General features: G+C 43.7%; 1 protein-coding gene across 1 annotated transcript in view; it reads left to right on the top strand.

Annotated features, from left to right (window-relative positions):
* Positions 1–19,982, top strand: part of dennd1a (DENN/MADD domain containing 1A) — a 101,919-nt gene that overhangs the window by 43,114 nt on the left and 38,823 nt on the right. The window contains exons 11-15 of the mRNA XM_061876758.1: positions 1,471–1,516; positions 2,324–2,425; positions 9,802–9,927; positions 17,662–17,763; positions 19,748–19,835. Of these exons, the coding sequence (XP_061732742.1) occupies positions 1,471–1,516; positions 2,324–2,425; positions 9,802–9,927; positions 17,662–17,763; positions 19,748–19,835 (464 nt within the window). The remainder of the gene's footprint in view (positions 1–1,470; positions 1,517–2,323; positions 2,426–9,801; positions 9,928–17,661; positions 17,764–19,747; positions 19,836–19,982) is intronic.

Here is a 19,982-nt window from a genome sequence, read left to right as displayed (position 1 = left end):
GTAAACACCTTCAAAATAAAGTGGTAAATGGGTTATACTTGTATAGCCCTTTTCTACCTTTTTAAGGAACTTTGACACTATTTCCACATTCACCCATTCACACACACACTGATGGTGGGAGCTGCCATGCAAAGCGCGAACTAGGACCCATCAGGAGCAAGGGTGAAGTGTCTTGCTCAAGGACACAACGGACATGACTCTGATGGTAGAAGGTGGTAATTGAACCAAGAACCCTCAAGTTTCTGGCAAGGCCACAGTCACAAAGGCATGTGAAAAATTGCCTTAGTAATTTATTTCTCATTATATCTTTATAGTAAAATCTTAAAAGGTTAAAATCACATGATCTGAACGACTGAGGATGTAGGCCATTTGACCATTGGTGGCCGGCGTCATTATTTAGACCAGAAAACAATTCTTATATAGCTGCGCGATCATTTAAGGACTTATTTATTGTCATTGAATATTTTTTAATGATCCTTTACCGTTTGTCCGTTTATTTCATATAAAATATTTTTATGTAAAAAAATGTCTTTTAAGTATGCATATTTTTGCGTTTTGCAGCTTCTTTCCAATGGATGAACCTTCAGCTGAAAAAAATGTGGTTATATTGTAGTTGCACTGCACAACTGCAACACGCCCACTATAAGTACACATTATTTTATAGATTGCATACGCTGTTTACTGCGCAGTATTTGGATCTTAGTAAATCAGACCCTAACAATTTAGAGTGGATCTGCAAGAGGAGTGGTCCAAAATGTGGCCTGAGATGTGTGCAAACCCAGCAATTAACTTTAAGAAACATCTGACCTCTACTTTCCAACAAGGGTTTCTTCACCAAATACTAGATCGTGTTTTGATGATCAACTACTTATTTACTTCAATAAGTCTTTTGTTTAATAGGATTTTTCTTTCACTGTTAGAATTAAACTACCAATTAAAATTGTAGACTGTTTGTTTTTATGTGTCAACTTACAAAATCATTTGTAAGTTGACACATTAAATTAATCAGCGTTTGTGTACTACGTAAGTAAGTGACAAGGGTGCAAGATGCTGGGCCTGTTTGTTTGGCTACGCAAGCACTAACTTCAACAGTCAATCTAACCTCAAAACTTTCAGTGAAATTAATGAACACAAGTAAAAATATGAAGGTAAGTCGTTACTGAAGGCCGTGTGTCAATAATAGACTTGATCATCTCAATTACTTGCGTTTGTCGCCATTTACAAGTGGTTTTCGTTAGTAACCACCACGTAAATTGCAGGGATCTACTATACATAGCAATGCAAAACAAGACCCTCTTGTAATCACATGTCAAATGCGTTTTTCAAACCATTTTGTTTAGTAAACATGCTGCTAATCAAAAAGGGATAGCAATGGATAATTTGTGCTTTGTAGATTTATCAGTTGTATCTTGCATGAAAATTATGTTAGGCATGATTTAAAAAAATGATCTAACATTAATTTATTTTTAGTGCTCCAATGCCCTACCTCATTGGAGTCCACTCCAGCCTCATGGAGGTAAGTACTTTACTCGCATTAACAGCAGTGTGTATCCAGCAATTGTACTCCCTCACAGAGTGCACTTATATTCACCTAGGTTTATGTGAAAGGCACAATAATGAGGTTTTACCACATAATGTCAGAACACATTCTACTACTTCAATGTTTTGTGCTAAACGCACTTACAGACATCCACTCTTACTTCTGACACATAGACAAGGATCCGATCCCCCGCCAGCATATTCCTTCTTTTATTGTGTTAATGCAACATTCATGCATTTACCCCAACACACATGAACAAAAGACATTATTTTAAGCCAGTGTACCAAGCACTCTCTGGATTGAATTAAATGTAATATGTTTGCGTACCTTAACTCTAAATCATTCCCTCCTGCTGTATTTTTTAGAAATGTAAAAACTATTTATCGTATGTTGTACCATAATTTTATATTTTAATCAATACTTAAGAAAACTTGAGAAGCAGTGGGCAGATTAAACTGGGCAGTAGATATATTGTATAACTCCATGGATTGTTACTTAATTTTATTTTTTTAATTTAGTCAAATAATGCCAGTGTTTTTTCTAACTTCTTCACCATGTAAAACTACAGTTCAATGCAAAGCAATTGCAAATCTCCAACACACACACAAGTTGGGATATTGGAGCATATTTTGTCTTTAGAAAAGATGGATGCTGTTGAACTAATTTGAATTAGTTGGTAAAAATTGTCATCTTCTGTGTTGCACAGATTTGAGAGAATTTGTGCAATGTGCGCTAAAATTTGCCAGTATCGTGTGTCATGTTCTGTTTTGTGTTTCTCATTAGAAAGTTCGGGGAATGGCAATAGAGGATGTGGTGGTATTGAATGTGGACACAAACACGCTTGAAACTCCCTACAATGACCTCCAAAGTCTACCCCAGGATGTGGTAAGGAACAGTCGCTAGAGTAAATGTGAATACAATTCAAAGTACTTTCACTTTTTGATTGGAAGAACTGTCATTCTTCACCTAATTTGTTGGCTTATATGGATCTACTCACACACTGATAACGCCACAAACTGATGCAACCAACATCTCACGAAATACTGAACACAAACATATTAAATAAAGCATTAAACCATTAGCTAAGTGCATTTAATTAAAAAAACATTTCAAAGAGACACACTGAGCTGTCCTAATGTTATGAAGTGCTCACACAATAAGTAATGAAAGTAGACGTACTAGAATACGAAAAAGCAAAGCTCAAACAAGAAAGTAATTCACTTAAAAACAGAAAATAATTAGGCATTGAATAAAGTAAAAGTATCTAAAATTAAAACCTGGATACACTTTGTGGGTTTTGGCATGAGTCTTGAAGTTGGATAGGTTACTGTAGTTATCGGGGGAGCAGACAGATTAGCGAGACATTTTCCATTTTGTTAGGGTTAAAACCAGGTTTTTTAAGGATGTAGATGATGGCAGCAAGTTTCAGTGAGGGGTGGACTGAGCAAGACATGAGAGATGTGTGGATGATTGATGTGATAAGAAAGGGGATGGTGGGGAGAAAGTTTTGATTAAGCTAGGTCCAGGAGACAGGCTTAGATTTCCATGCCTTTCAAAAAAGAAGTGACGTTGGACTGACTGATCAGGGAAAACTGTAGAAGGGGCCGGTGAAGGAAAGGCAGAATATGGGGAAAGGGAACAAGGGGGGATAGAAGGAATTGCCAGAGTGCTGTAAATATTTAAAATGTGGATATTAAAGAATTACTGATAGTTATTGATAACAACATATTGTCACTGGGTTTGAAGAGTTTGGTGATGTTAGCCTCGTTAGTCTGTTGTGGCGCCACCATCATCTCCCTCGAATGCAGCAAATGGTGGTCATTTATGACATTCAACATAAAATGGTATGGATCACTCAACACCTTTTAAGAAACAAACTCAGTAGGATCATCAAGCTCAGTATAAGAAATTATCAGCCAAGAACAGAAACCACTCTCATCCAACTTCAACAAAGGAATCAGATCTTACGTCTGCAGATAGCCACTGACAGTACACACAAACTCCTCTCAGCATGCAGATACAGTTGTGCTCATAAGTTTACATACCCTGGGAGAATTTATGATTTCTTGGCCATTCTTCAGAGAATATGAATGATAACACAAAAACCTTTCTTCCATTCATGCTTATCAATTAATATCAATTCCTAGATATGGTCGTAATTATTTTAATTGCACTACGCATAATAAACGCAACATTATTAATATTGCTACTACGGATAATTTGATCATAAACTCCTTAAAACAGCCCACTACCTTTAATATGGGCTTTTTAAACATAAGATCATTGTCTCCCAAAACGTTATTAGTTAATGAGGTCATTAGAGACAACAATCTTAACGTCATCGGTCTCAGCGAAACCTGGCTTAAACCAGACAATTTTTTTGCGCTAAATGAGGCATCTCTTCCTAACTATACGAATGCACATATTGCCCGTCCCCTTAAAAGGGGTGGGGGGTCGCACTAATATACAACAAAAACGTTAACCTTAGTCCTAACCTAAATAATAAATATAAATTGTTTAAGTTGCTTACTATGAGGTTTGTCACACCGCTGCCTCTATACCTGGCTGTTATCTACCGCCCCCCCGGGCCCTATTCGGACTTTATCAGTGAATTCTCAGAGTTCGTTGCTGATCTAGTGACGCACGCCGATAATAAAATTATAATGGGGGACTTTAATATCCATATGAATACCCCATCGGACCCACCATGCGTGGCGCTCCAGACTATAATTGATAGCTGTGGTCTTACACAAAAAGTAAATGAACCCACGCATCGCAACGGTAATACGATAGACCTAGTGCTTGTCAGGGGTATCACCGTTTCCAAAGTTATGATAGACTAAAGTAATGTCCGATCATTACCTTATAAAATTCGAAGTTCAGACTCATGTTCGGCAAGCTAATAATATTAATAACTGCTATAGCAGCCGCAACATTAATGCTGCCACAACGACAAATCTTGCTGGCCTACTGCCCTTGGTAATGGCGTCATTCCCAAATTATGTGGGCTGTATTGATAACCTCACTAACAACTTTGACACGCCCTGCGCGAAACCATTGACAGTATAGCACCGCTGAATTTAAAAAAGGCTCCAAAAAGCGTACCCCATGGTTTACAGAACAAACTAGAGCTCATAAATTATGTAGAAAGCTGGAACGCATATGGCGTGTGACTAAACTTGATGTTTTCCATCAAGCATGGAGTGATGATTTAATAACATATAAACGCATGCTTACCTTAGCTAAAGCTAAATATTACTCAAATCTCATCCACCTTAATAAAAACGATCCAAATTTTTTGTTTAGTACAGTAGCATCGCTAACCCAACAAGGGACTCCTTTCAGTAGCACCACAGATGACTTTATGAATTTCTTTAATAAGAAAGTTGAACTCATTAGAAAGGAGATTAAAGACAATACGTCCCAGCTACAATTCTATTAACACAGATACGACTGTATATACGGCAGATAATGCCCTCCAAAATAGTTTCTCTCTTTTTGATGAAATAACATTAGAAGAAATGTTACAACATATGCGGTCCTCTCCAAGGTTTCTCATAGTCATCATTGTCACTGTCATCGACGTCCCACTGGGTGTGAGTTTTTCCTTGCCCTTATGTGGGCTCTGTACCGAGGATGTCGTTGTGGTTTGTGCAGCCCTTTGAAACACTTATGATTTAGGGCTATATAAATAAACATTGATTGATTGATGCTTAATGGTTGTGTGAAGCTATTTATTGGCAAACAACTGTGTTTACTCTTTTTAAAACCAAATTACAAAAGAAAGTACCCAAATGACCCTGATCAAAAGTTTACTTACCGCAGTGACTTTGATCTGATAACATGCACAAAAGTTGACACAAACAGGTTTGAATGGCTAATCAAGGTTCCAATCCTCACCTGTGACATGTTTGTAATTAATGTGTGTGTATAAAAGGTCAGTGAGTTTCTGGTCTTCTGACAGACCATTGCATCTTTCATCCAGTGCTGCACAGATGTTTCTGGATTCTGAGTCATGGTAAAGGTAAAATAATTGTCAAAGGATCTGCAAGAAATAGTAATTGAACTGCATAAAACAGGAAAGGTGTATAAAATGATATCCAAAGAATTGAGAATGCCAATCAGCAGTGTTCAAACGCTGATTAAGAAGTGGAAAAATTAGGGATTCAGGTAGAGCAGCAAAGATTTCATCCTCAACTGCCAGGAAAATTGTTCGAGATGCAGAGAAAAATCCACAATAACTTCAGCTGAAATACAGGACTCTGTGAAAAATTGTGGTGTGGCTGTTTCAAGATGCACAATTTAGGAGGCACTTGAAGAAAAATGGGCTGCATGGTCGAATCGCCAGAAGAAAGCCATCACTTTCCAAATTAGTTTGTTCCAGAAGTTTTGAGGCCTGTCTCTGTGCTGTTTGGCATAATGTATGCAGGATACTTTGTGACATTTGCGCATAAATGGCTTTCTTCTGGCCTCCTCTCTGAGCTGCTACCTTACCGTGGTAGAGGAGTTTGCGTGTCCCAATGATCCTAGGAGCTATGTTGTCTGGGGGTTTTCATGCCCCCTGGTAGGGTCTCCCAAGACAAACAGGTCCTAGGTGAGTGATCAGACAAAGAGCAGCTCAAAGACTTCTATGGAATTACAACGAAATGAACCCAGATTTCCCTCGCCCGGACGTGGGTCACCGGGGCCCCGCTCTGGAGCCAGGCCCGGAGTTGGGGCACGATGGCGAGCGCCTGGTGGTCGGGCCTGTTCCCATGGGGCCCGGCCGGGCACAGCCCGAAGAGGCAACGTGGGTCATCCCTCCAATGGGCTCACCACTCATAGGAGGGGCCATAGAGGTCGGGTGCATTGTGAGCTGGGCGGCAGCCGAAGGGAGGGCACTTGGCGGTCCGATCCTCGGCTACAGAAGCTAGCTCTTGGGACGTGGAACGTCACGTCACTGGGGGGGAAGGAGCCTGAGCTAGTGCGCGAGGTAGAGAAGTTCCGGCTGGATATAGTCGGACTCACCTCGACGCACAGCAAGGGCTCTGGAACCAGTTCTCTCGAGAGGGACTGGACCCTCTTCCACTCTGGCGTTGCCGGCAGTGAGAGGCGACGGGCTGGGGTGGCAATTCTGGTTGCCCCCCGGCTCAAAGCCTGTACGTTTGAGTTCAACCCAGTGGACGAGAGGGTAGCTTCCCTTCGCCTTCGGGTGGGCGGACGGGTCCTGACTGTTGTTTGTGCTTACGCACCAAACAGCAGTTCAGAATACCCACCCTTTTTGGGTACACTCGAGGGAGTACTGGAAAGTGCTCCTCCGGGTGATTCCCTTGTCCTACTGGGAGACTTCAACGCTCATGTTGGCAACGACAGTGAAACCTGGAGAGGCGTGATTGGGAAGAATGGTCGCCCGGATCTAAACCCGAGTGGTGTTTTGTTATTGGACTTTTGTGCTCGTCACAGTTTGTCGATAACAAACACCATGTTCAAACATAAGGGTGTCCATATGTGCACTTGGCACCAGGACACCCTAGGCCGCAGTTCCATGATCGACTTTGTAGTTGTGTCATCGGATTTGCGGCCTTATGTTTTGGACACTCGGGTGAAGAGAGGGGCGGAGCTTTCTACCGATCACCACCTGGTGGTGAGTTGGCTGCGATGGTGGGGAAGGATGCCGGACAGACCTGGCAGGCCCAAGCGCATTGTGAGGGTCTGCTGGGAACGTCTGGCAGAGTCTCCTGTCAGAGAGAGTTTCAATTCACACCTCCGGGAGAACTTTGAACATGTCACGAGGGAGGTGCGGGACATTGAGTCCGAGTGGACCATGTTCCGAACCTCTATTGTCGAGGCGGCTGATTGGAGCTGTGGCCGCAAGGTTGTTGGTGCCTGTCGTGGCGGTAATCCCAGAACCCGTTGGTGGACACCAGCAGTGAGGGATGCCGTCAAGCTGAAGAAGGAGTCCTATCGGGTTCTTTTGGCTCATAGGACTCCGGAGGCAGTGGACGGGTACCGACGGGCCAAGCGGTGTGCAGCTTTAGCGGTCGCGGAGGCAAAAACTCGGACATGGGAAGAGTTCGGGGAAGCCATGGAAAACGACTTCCGGACGGCTTCGAAACGATTCTGGACCACCATACGGCGCCTCAGGAAGGGGAAGCAGTGCACTATCAACACCGTGTATGGTGCGGATGGTGTTCTGCTGACTTCGACTGCGGATGTTGTGGATCGGTGGAGGGAATACTTCGAAGACCTCCTCAATCCCACCAACACGTCTTTCTTTGAGGAAGCGGTGCCTGGGGAATCTGTAGTGGACTCTCCTATTTCTGGGGCTGAGGTCGCTGAGGTAGTTAAAAAGCTCCTCGGCGGCAAGGCCCCGGGGGTGGATGAGATCCGCCCGGAGTTCCTTAAGGCTCTGGATGCTGTGGGGCTGTCTTGGTTGACAAGACTCTGCAGCATCGCGTGGACATCGGGGGCGGTACCTCTGGATTGGCAGACCGGGGTGGTGGTCCCTCTCTTTAAGAAGGGGGACCGGAGGGTGTGTTCCAACTATCGTGGGATCACACTCCTCAGCCTTCCCGGTAAGGTTTATTCAGGTGTACTGGAGAGGAGGCTTCGCCGGATAGTCGAACCTCGGATTCAGGAGGAACAGTGTGGTTTTCGTCCTGGTCGTGGAACTGTGGACCAGCTCTATACTCTCGGCAGGGTTCTTGAGGGTGCATGGGAGTTTGCCCAACCAGTCTACATGTGCTTTGTGGACTTGGAGAAGGCATTCGACCGTGTCCCTCGGGAAGTCCTGTGGGGAGTGCTCAGAGAGTATGGGGTATCGGAATGTCTTATTGTGGCGGTCCGATCCCTGTATGATCAGTGTCAGAGCTTGGTCCGCATTGCTGGCAGTAAGTCGGACACGTTTCCAGTGAAGATTGGACTCCGCCAAGGCTGTCCTTTGTCACCGATTCTGTTCATAACTTTTATGGACAGAATTTCTAGGCGCAGTCAAGGCGTTGAGGGGTTCCGGTTTGGTGGCCACGGGATTAGGTCTCTGCTTTTTGCAGATGATGTAGTCCTGATGGCTTCATCTGGCCGGGATCTTCAGCTCTCACTGGATCGGTTCGCAGCCGAGTGTGAAGCGACCGGAATGAGAATCAGCACCTCCAAGTCCGAGTCCATGGTTCTCGCCCGGAAAAGGGTGGAGTGCCATCTCCGGGTTGGGGAGGAGACCCTGCCCCAAGTGGAGGAGTTCAAGTACCTAGGAGTCTTGTTCACGAGTGGGGGAAGAGTGGATCGTGAGATCGACAGGCGGATCGGTGCGGCGTCTTCAGTAATGCGGACGTTGTATCGATCCGTTGTGGTGAAGAAGGAGCTGAGCCGGAAGGCAAAGCTCTCAATTTACCGGTCGATCTACGTTCCCATCCTCACCTATGGTCATGAGCTCTGGGTCATGACCGAAAGGATAAGATCACGGGTACAAGCGGCCGAAATGAGTTTCCTCCGCCGGGTGGCGGGGCTCTCCCTTAGAGAGAGGGTGAGAAGCTCTGCCATCCGGGAGGAGCTCAACGTAAAGCCGCTGCTCCTCCACATCGAGAGGAGCCAGATGAGGTGGTTCGGGCATCTGGTCAGGATGCCACCCGAACGCCTCCCTAGGGATGTGTTTAGGGCACGTCCAGCTGGTAGGAGGCCACGGGGAAGACCCAGGACACGTTGGAAAGACTATGTCTCCCGGCTGGCCTGGGAACGCCTCGGGATCCCCCGGGAAGAGCTAGACGAAGTGGCTGGAGATAGGGAAGTCTGGGCTTCCCTGCTTAGGCTGCTGCCCCCGCGACCCGACCTCGGATAAGCGGAAGATGATGGATGGATGGATGGATGGGCTTTCTTCTGGCGTCTCGGCCATTCATTTGGGTACTTTCTTTTGTCATTTTGATTTAAAAATAGTAAACACAGATGTTTGCCAATAAATAGCTTCACACAACCATTAAGCATGAGTGGAAGAAAGGTTTTTGTGTTATCATTCATATTCTCTAAAGAAAGTCCAAGAAATTATGAATTCTCCCAGGGTATGTATACTTATGAGCACGACTGTACATGCACTATTACTCAGACTTAAGAAAGCAATTCACAGCTTTATAACCTCCTCAGTCAGACTCCGGTAAAGTAATTAATTCCTGGTATTTTAGATATCTAATAGATCAATGTTATATTAATTTATTTATTGAATATTTAATAGATGTCATGTTTATGTCAGTGCTTTAGTCACTAAACATTATTGTCCTGTTATGTTTTTTAATTAGGTCTCATCTCTGAAAAGTCGTTTGAAAAAGTTCTCAACAACTCCAGGGGATGGTATGGCTCAAGCTTTCCTCAAGAGTCAAGCATCTTTGTTTGGCAGCTACAGAAATGCTCTGCGAATTGAGTCGGTAAGAAGATTGTATTGCACACTGCATATAACACGTTTAACAAGAGTTGAACAAGAGTTTTGTGTTGTTGTGAAGAATAATGCCTGAAGGCCTTTGCAGACTTAAACAAACCTCTGCGCCATATTGATAGATGTCCTCACAGCAAGAACTTTTTAATTGTTAAGATCAATTTTGTGTTGAAATGTTTATTAAGGTTGGAAGTAGCACACAATGAAGTTGCCTAGAGAGAGAAGGTCCAACTTAACAACATTCTCAATCTACAATTCTAGCTCTGGAACCAAACTCTTTCAGAGGGTCTAAAGTCCTGCTCACTGGCCTTGTGGTTAGAGTGTCCGCTCTGAGACTGGAAAGTTGTAGGTCCAAACCCAGACCAAGACATACCAAAGACTATAAAAAGGGACCCACTGCCTCCCTGCTTGTCACTCAACATCAAGGGTTGGAATTGGGGTTTAAATCCCCAAACTGATTTTTGAGTGCAGCCACCGCTGTTGCTCACTGCTTCCCTCACCTCCCAGGGGTTGAACATGGGGATAGGTCAAATGCAGAGGATAATTTCTCCACACCTGGTGTGTATGTGACTATTGTTGGGACTTTCTGCAGAGGAGAGTTGTATCATTGACCCCTCTGGCTCAGTGCATATGGATCATCCCTGGTAAACAAGTGTCACTTTCTTGTGCCTTTGGGTAGAGGAAAAGGTTGTCAATGTTTGTGCACATACGCCAATCTGCTCAGAATAATAAGATATGGCGAGGCAAGTGTATTATAGAACATGGTTTGTACACAAGGCAATTAAAGTGCTTTACATAAAAATACAAAAAAAATAAATACAATTATTCTAAAACAGTCGGAATTCAAATAAAATCAAAGAGTGTAGAAACAATGTATTTCAGTTGTCATCAGAATCTGATTTATTGGTAATTATATGTTTAACACACAATACATTTGTATTGGGAGTCTGCTCTCTTTGTTCAACACAAGAAACAAATTAAAACACAACATCTGCACAATTAAATAAGATTTTTGAGCCTAGATTTAAACATTGCGAACATTGAGGCCTGGAAGTCTATTCCAGATTTTAGGGGCATAAAACTTAAACGCAGTCTTACTGTGTTTCGTCCTGACTCTGGACACCAGCAAGAGACCACACCCTAATGTTTTTAGGACCCAAGATAGTTCATATGTCAGAGACCATGAAATTGTACTCAAGCAGAGCTGTTTTAAAGTAAAAAAAACTCAAAACCAGTGGAGCTGGCACGTTTTGTAAATTGTAAATAAAAACAGAATACAAAGATTTGCAAATCCTTTTCAACCTACAGGTATATTCAATTGAATAGACTGCAATGACAAGATACTTAACGTTCGAACTGGAAAACTTTATTTTTTGCAAATATTAGCTCATTTGGAATTTGATGCCTGCAACATGTTTCAAAAAAGCAGGCACAAGTGGCAAAAAAGACTGAGAAAGTTGAGGAGAACTCATCAAACACTTATTCGGAACATCCCACAGGTGAACAGGCTAATTGGGAACAGGTGTGCACCATGATTGGGTATAGAAGCGGCTCCCATGAAATGCTCAGTCATTCACAAACAAGGATGGGGCGAGGGTCACCACTTTGTGAACAAATGCATGAGCAAATTGACGAACACTTTAAGAACAACAGTTCTCAACGAGCTATTGCAAGGAATTTAGGGATTTCACAATCTACGGTCCGTAATATCATCAAAAGGTTCAGAGAATCACTGCACGTAAGCGATGATGTTACGTACCTTTGATCCCTCAGGCATCAGTGTGTAAAGGTTATAACCACATGGGCTCAGGAACACTTCAGAAAACTGTTGTCAGTAACTACAGTTGGTTGCTACATCTGTAAGTGTTATTTAAAACTCTAAAGCCATTTATCAACAACATCCAGAAACGCCACCGGCTTTGGAGAGCCCGAGCTAATCTGAGATGGACTGATGCAAAGTGGAAAAGTGTTCTGTGGTCTGACCAGTCCACATTTCGAATTATTTTTAGAAACTGTGGACTTTGTGTCGTCTGGAACAGAGAGGAAAATAACCATCCGGATTGTTATAAACAAAGTTCAAAATTGAGCATCTGTGATGGTATGGGGGTGTATTAGTGCCCAAGGCATGGGTAACTTACACATTTGTGAAGGCACCGTTAATGCTGAAAGGTACATACAGGTTTTGGAGCAACATATGTTGCCTTCCAAGCAACGATATCACGCCTCTGCTTATTTCAGCAAGACAATGCCAAGCTACGTGTTACAACAGCGTGACTTCATAGTAAAAGAGTGTGGGTACTAAACTGGCCTGCCTGTTGTCCAGACCTGTCTCCCATTGAAAATGTGTGGCGTAATATGAAGCCTAAAACACCACAATGGAGACCCCGGTCTGTTGAACAACATAAGGTGTGCATCAAGCAGGAATTGGAAAGAATTTCACCTGAAAAGCTTCAAAAGTGGGTCTCCTCAGTTCCCAAACGTTTACTGAGTGTTGTTAAACGGAAAGGCCATGTAACACAGTGCAAAAAATACCCCTGTGCCAACTTTTGTGCAACGTGTTGATGCCATTAAATTCTTAGTTAATGATTATTTCCAAAAAAGTTTCTCAGTTCGAACATTAAATATCTTGTCGTTGCAGTCACAGTTTGTCCATAACAAACACCATGTTCAAACATAAGGGTGTCCATATGTGCACTTGGCACCAGGACACCCTAGGCTGCAGTTCCATGATCGACTTCGTAGTTGTGTCATCGGATTTGCGGCCTCATGTTATGGACACTCGGGTGAAGAGAGGGGCGGAGCTTTCTACCGATCACCACCTGGTGGTGAGTTGGCTGCGATGGTGGGGGAGGATGCCGGACAGACCTGGGAGGCCCAAACGCATTGTGAGGGTCTGCTGGGAACGTCTAGCAGAGTCTCCTGTCAGACAAAGTTTCAATTCCCACCTCCGGAAGAACTTTGAACATGTCACGAGGGAGGTGCTGGACATTGAGTCCGAGTGGACCATGTTCCGCACCTCTATTGTCGAGGCGGCAGATCGGAGCTGTGGCCGCAAGGTAGTTGGTGCCTGTCGGGGCGGCAATCCTAAAACCCCTTGGTGGACACCAGCGGTGAGGGATGCCGTCAAGCTGAAGAAGGAGTCCTATCGGGTCCTTTTGGCTCATAGGACTCCGGAGGCAGTGGACAGGTACCGACAGGCCAAGCGGTGTGCAGCTTCAGCGGTCGCGGAGGCAAAAACTCGGACATGGGAAGAGTTCGGGGAAGCCATGGAAAACGACTTCCGGACGGCTTCGAAGCGATTCTGGACCACAGTCCGCCGCCTCAGGAAGGGGAAGCAGTGCACTATCAACACCGTGTATGGTGCGGATGGTGTTCTGCTGACCTCGACTGCGGATGTTGTGGATAGGTGGAAGGAATACTTCGAAGACCTCCTCAATCCCACCAACACGTCTTCCTATGAGGAAGCAGTGCCTGGGGAATCTGTGGTGGACTCTCCTATTTCTGGGGCTGAGGTCGCTGAGGTAGTTAAAAAGCTCCTCGGTGGCAAGGCCCCAGGGGTGGACGAGATCCGCCCGGAGTTCCTTAAGGCTCTGGATGCTGTGGGGCTGTCTTGGTTGACAAGACTTTGCAGCATCGCGTGGACATCGGGGGCGGTACCTCTGGATTGGCAGACCGGGGTGGTGGTTCCTCTCTTTAAGAAGGGGGACCGGAGGGTGTGTTCCAACTATCGTGGGATCACACTCCTCAGCCTTCCCGGTAAGGTTTATTCAGGTGTACTGGAGAGGAGGCTACGTCGGATAGTCGAACCTCGGATTCAGGAGGAACAGTGTGGTTTTCGTCCTGGTCGTGGAACTGTGGACCAGCTCTATACTCTCGGCAGGGTTCTTGAGGGTGCATGGGAGTTTGCCCAACCAGTCTACATGTGCTTTGTGGACTTGGAGAAGGCATTCGACCGTGTCCCTCGGGAAGTCCTGTGGGGAGTGCTCAGAGAGTATGGGGTATCGGATTGTCTTATTGTGGCGGTCCGTTCCCTGTACGATCAGTGCCAGAGCTTGGTCCGCATTGCCGGCAGTAAGTCGAACACATTTCCAGTGAGGGTTGGACTCCGCCAAGGCTGTCCTTTGTCACCGATTCTGTTCATAACTTTTATGGACAGAATTTCTAGGCGCAGTCAAGGCGTTGAGGGGTTCCGGTTTGGTAACCGCAGGATTAGGTCTCTGCTTTTTGCAGATGATGTGGTCCTGATGGCTTCATCTGACCGGGATCTCCAGCTCTCGCTGGATCGGTTCGCAGCCGAGTGTGAAGCGACCGGAATGAGAATCAGCACCTCCAAGTCCGAGTCCATGGTTCTCGCCCGGAAAAGGGTGGAGTGCCATCTCCGGGTTGGGGAGGAGACCCTGCCCCAAGTGGAGAAGTTCAAGTACCTAGGAGTCTTGTTCACGAGTGAGGGAAGAGTGGATCGTGAGATTGACAGGCGGATCGGTGCGGCGTCTTCAGTAATGCGGACGTTGTACCGGTCCGTTGTGGTGAAAAAGGAGCTGAGCCGGAAGGGAAAGCTCTCAATTTACCGGTTGATCTACGTTCCCATCCTCACTTATGGTCATGAGCTTTGGGTCATGACCGAAAGGATAAGATCACGGGTACAAGCGGCCGAAATGAGTTTCCTTCGCCGTGTGGCGGGGCTCTCCCTTAGAGATAGGGTGAGAAGCTCTGCCATCCGGGAGGAACTCAAAGTAAAGCCGCTGCTCCTTCACATCGAGAGGAGCCAGATGAGGTGGTTTGGGCATCTGGTCAGGATGCCACCCGAACGCCTCCCTAGGGAGGTGTTTAGGGCACGTCCAACCAGTAGGAGGCCACGGGGAAGACCCAGGACACGTTGGGAAGACTATGTCTCCCGGCTGGCCTGGGAACGCCTCGGGATCCCCCGGGAAGAACTAGACGAAGTGGCTGGGGAGAGGGAAGTCTGGGTTTCCCTGCTTAGGCTGTTGCCCCCGCGACCCGACCTCGGATAAGCGGAAGATGATGGATGGATGGATGGATGCAGTCCATTCAATTGAACATAAGTTGTAAAGGATTTGCAAATAATTGTATTCTGTTTTCATTGACAAATTAGACAACTTGCGAACTCCACTGGTTTTGGCTTTTGCATATTTTCTGAGAAACAGGGAGCCATATTATTCCACTGACCTCAGCACTGGACTAATATGTTATGTCCTGCTTCTAGTCAGGACTCGAGCAGCTGCATTGTACTTTAGCTACTTTACCCCGGATTTTCACTGGATGCGTAATGACAACGGAACAGCGCTACCCTAAAACGAAGCCGCCATCCGCAATTTGGCAATCCCCACTGCCATTTTGTTGCAGCTTGCCCTGCAGCAAAATAGCGTGGACTTTCATGAAATCATGCAAATTTGTGCATAATCACGTGATAATGGGCGTTATAGTTAAGTGAACCACAAACAGTTTATTTTGTTCTTCCGTAGGAACAGAAGCAAATAAACTCGGTCCTGCCCTAAACGGTTGCTAAACAACAACACCACAGAACTTCTCGTGATTTGCCGTCCATCATTACCCACAGACAGGCGCCTGACTTGACTTGGGGAAAAGACGACAGTTTTGCCTTGCAGAACGACACCATTAATTTTTTGTAGCAAACAACATTCAACTCTCGCTAACCACTTCCCTGTTTCCCCGGGCCTCCTATCCCAGGATATGCTTGTGATAGGATTGTTTTAATGTTTGCCCTCCAAAGTCAGCATGTCGTTTTCAATTTGTGTCGAGGGGAAATTACGTCTGAAAACCTTTTGCCAAGTACACTTCATGCTGGTCTACGCCCATTAGGACGTTTCAGAGTGTAAAATGCAATCTGCCTTGAAAGCAGAGTATTTTATTTGGAAAGTAAACCAAATCATTTTCTATTGTGTTTGTGCATGACTTCTTGTCCAACACAAGCAACTTTTAGCTTAACTGAACCACCGCGTTCGACCGGCAAATATAGAAGCTCTGCGTATAGTGCGTATATATTTCGCTGGCACTATACGCTGACTTGAATAAAATTGGAAATAGTCCACCACCGTGGCGGCGCCATTCTGCTGCCTTTACACATCCAGAGGAAATCCAGGGTCACAGCTTGTTTAGAGAGGCCAGTGAGAAGCTCATTACAGTAATCTTAACCTGCTGAAGACAAAGGCGTGGATTAGATTTTTCTAGGCCTACGTTAAACATTATTCATTTAATTATGGGAATGTTTTTAGGTGGTACAAAGCTGCTGACGTTATTGACTTAATTTGGCTGGTAATTAGAAGGGAAAGCATCCCAAATGGGGACGTTGAGGTACTACTGGGAGACGCTAATGCCCATGTTTGGTCACCACAGTCTTTGGAAGAAAATGCCTCTGTGATCTCAACCAGGGCCGTATTGTTATTGGACTTCTGTGCTAACTACAGGTTGTCCTTAACAAACGATACTGTCTGCAGGGCTGAGCCTCAGTTAGACAGTGAAGGGTGACCAATAATACAAAGACAGCGATTTCCTCCAATGAAATAGTTTTTCTTTATTTTCAGTCACATTATGGACCAGAAGCTTCAATCCAGAATGAGAAATTAAATTGTTTCTTAGTCTTTAAAGGGGAACTTTCCATTTTTGGGAATGCTGCCTTTACACATCCAGTGGAAATCCAGGGTCACAGCTTGTTTAGAGAGGCCAGTGAGAAGCTCATTACAGTAATCTTAACCTGCTGAAGACAAAGGCGTGGATTAGATTTTTCTAGGCCTACGTTAAACATTATTCATTTAATTATGGGAATGTTTTTAGGTGGTACAAAGCTGCTGACGTTATTGACTTAATTTGGCTGGTAATTAGAAGGGAAAGCATCCCAAATGGGGACGTTGAGGTACTACTGGGAGACGCTAATGCCCATGTTTGGTCACCACAGTCTTTGGAAGAAAATGCCTCTGTGATCTCAACCAGGGCCGTATTGTTATTGGACTTCTGTGCTAACTACAGGTTGTCCTTAACAAACGATACTGTCTGCAGGGCTGAGCCTCAGTTAGACAGTGAAGGGTGACCAATAATACAAAGACAGCGATTTCCTCCAATGAAATAGTTTTTCTTTATTTTCAGTCACACTATGGACCAGAAGCTTCGATCCAGAATGAGAAATTAAATTGTTTCTTAGTCTTTAAAGGGGAACTTTCCATTTTTGGGAATGTTGCCTAGTGTTCACAATCATTATGAGAGACAAGAAAACAAAAAGGTTTTTTTTATGTTTGCATTCTAACATGTAAAAATCGACTCGTTATTGGTAATGGGAGCAATCAATTCTACCTCTAAATCACTTTAAAAAGGCATTCAAAGCTGTCACCAATACTTAATTTACGTTCCGTGAACGACGACGGATGTTTAATTCACTTTTTATGGCTCATATTCACCTGATTTACACCTTTACAACATAGTCATTAGACTCAGCAAAACGTGTCCGTTATTTTTGATCATGAACCTAAAACGTGATAATAAGCATAAGGTTGTCGACAGTTTTGAAGTCTGTATTTGTCTGTATTCAGTCTTTCTCTAAAGTCATGTAAAAATGCACATGGTGTAATGAACATTTTTTCAGTGATTAGAATTTAGATATTCTGTTTTACAGGTAAACAATGGTCCTGATGTTATAGCATCTCTGGTTACCTTGTCTATAGCCAATCTCCTGATGTTTTTTCTGCATTGTCAGGGTGAGCCAATAACATTCAATGAAGAGGCCTTTGTAAATCATCGATTGAGTGCCATGAGAGAGTTCCTCCAGAATGCTATCCATTTGCAGCTTTTCAAACAGGTAAATACCCGCACACTCGCAAATTTTGCTTGCCTATTTTTTATATTCAGCTTCATCTTACATTATTTGTATAGTCATGTTTTTTCAAGGAAGCATTCTAAAAAGTGAATTGTCGTGAATTATATTTATCTTGTGCTTTTCTCGAGAGACTCAAAGCGCTTTACATATAGTGAAACCCATTACCTACATTTTTAAGCTACATTTAAACCAGTGTGGGTGACAATGAAAGCAGGTGGGTAAAGTGTCTTTCCCAAGGACACAACGGCATTGACTAGAATGGCGGTAGCGATAATCGAACCTGGAATCCTGAAGTTGCTGACACGGCCGCTCTACTCACTTCCCTTTTTCCTTGGCAAGTGAAGTTTCAGTGGCTGGACTGTACCAAAATAAAATACATACAATCACTAAGTATATAAATAATAATACATTTAAACTTTATGTAAAAAGTAGGAAGTCAAACGATTACATTAAAAAAAAAAATCTTGTTAACCTGAGGGTTGCTATGGATTAAGTCGATTAAGTTGATCTATCATTATATAAATTTAATACCATTATTTTTTTAATTTACATAAATTATCACCTAAGTCAGTCACAATGTGCACATAACTCATGGAGTACATATAAAATAGTTATAGAAAGGTGAAATACAATCTCTGTGGTTGCACACTGGAAGGTGCATATGTGCTTACAGCTTGTCAATCCTTCTGAGTATTTTAACCAATCAGTGCAGGAAATTCACAGTGCCCTCCCACTACAACCAAAATGTTATATTGTCCAACAAAGTTAGGAGTGAGCATTAAAACAGACACTGAAAATGTTTGAAAGTGTTTTATAATATCCACAATGTTCAGTGAGCAGTTTCTGTTTAAGTTTGTTGACCTTTTTGTTAGTTGCATTTTTTGTTTTTTGAGTTTGCATTGCATCATGACTGGGGAAAGTTGTTTTGATTGTGTCATATAAGTAAATGATGAACTATTGTTTTAAAGTACTTTTAAGGATCTTTGATCTGATTTACTCACCTTGTTCACAAGATGGCAGCAAACATGTAGCATTTAGACACTCCTTGCTCTTTAAGAATTATGATGTCTCCTGGGTCAAATTGAAGAGGCTGGCGGGCCACACTTGGGAAGTAGTTTGGAAACCCCCGCTATAAGGCATCCTTGTAAGGAACTCTTTAAAAGTTGCATTAATGAAAATAAATACAATGCTGAGCTCCTTCGCGCCGCTTATAGCTGCGACATTTTTCAAGCCGTCTCAGTATCATTTCTCCTTCAATGTTACAGAAAGTATGAGGAAGTGTGAGCTGCAGCCTGCTCTTTAGTTAAAGATAACACGTTTCCGATTTTTACATAGAGTTCGGATATTGATGTATTTTCCATCTTCTTCATGCTCAGCCAATTCTCTCGCATTGTTAATTAGAATGAATTACGTAACATGCAACTAACTCGCCGTGCTGCATGCGTCCCCCGTGATTTCCACATTTCCTCTCTGTCTAATTTCACTTCCCTCCTTACTTTCTGTTTCTTTGCCACACTTCAATCAGAAGAGTCTGCATCACACTTGAGAGACATCATGGGAGTTTAAAATTCAATGAGAAAGAACAAGAGTGACGTTCTCCTTCCTCATTGTGGCGATGCACAACTAATTTGTTCATTCACCAATGTATTCTTCTGCCACACGCATGTATCTATTTATTTTATTTACTTTTTGCACGGTACAGTATCAATATTTTTTGGGATTGTGTCGTAACCATAAAACTCGGTAAGGCAGAACCTCGTAAAAATACTGGAGGACCACCATGTTGGTCATTATGTAGCCTTAAACCTTCCCTTAGATCATACCATCATCTAAAGGACATCGATCCACATGTTTTTTCCACTGCATTCTGTCTGGGAGCCAAACATAGTGAAAGCACCTGCATTTGAACATTGTCACATTCCAAATAAGAAGCTATTCTAATGCATGTATTGTTTTGGAACTCCAGTTCATTGATGGCCGTTTGGACCGCTTAAACGCCGGAGAAGGTTTCAGTGACTTATTTGAGGAGGAGATCAACAAAGGCGAATATGCAGGTGAGCTAGATTTAGTCATTCTTCAAAATGTGATGCTTTAGACTCTTAATTGGACATTTACTGTAGAATGGATACAGTGGACATACAGTCATGTGTAGAGATGGTAATTCATAATTTTTTTCTGGTTCTGATTCCACTTTCAATTAT

This window comes from Nerophis ophidion, linkage group LG17, assembly GCF_033978795.1.
Source record: "Nerophis ophidion isolate RoL-2023_Sa linkage group LG17, RoL_Noph_v1.0, whole genome shotgun sequence".
NCBI lineage: Eukaryota > Metazoa > Chordata > Actinopteri > Syngnathiformes > Syngnathidae > Nerophis > Nerophis ophidion.
The sequence above is the reverse complement of the archived record's forward strand: the minus strand, read 5'-3'. Positions and strand labels throughout refer to the sequence as shown.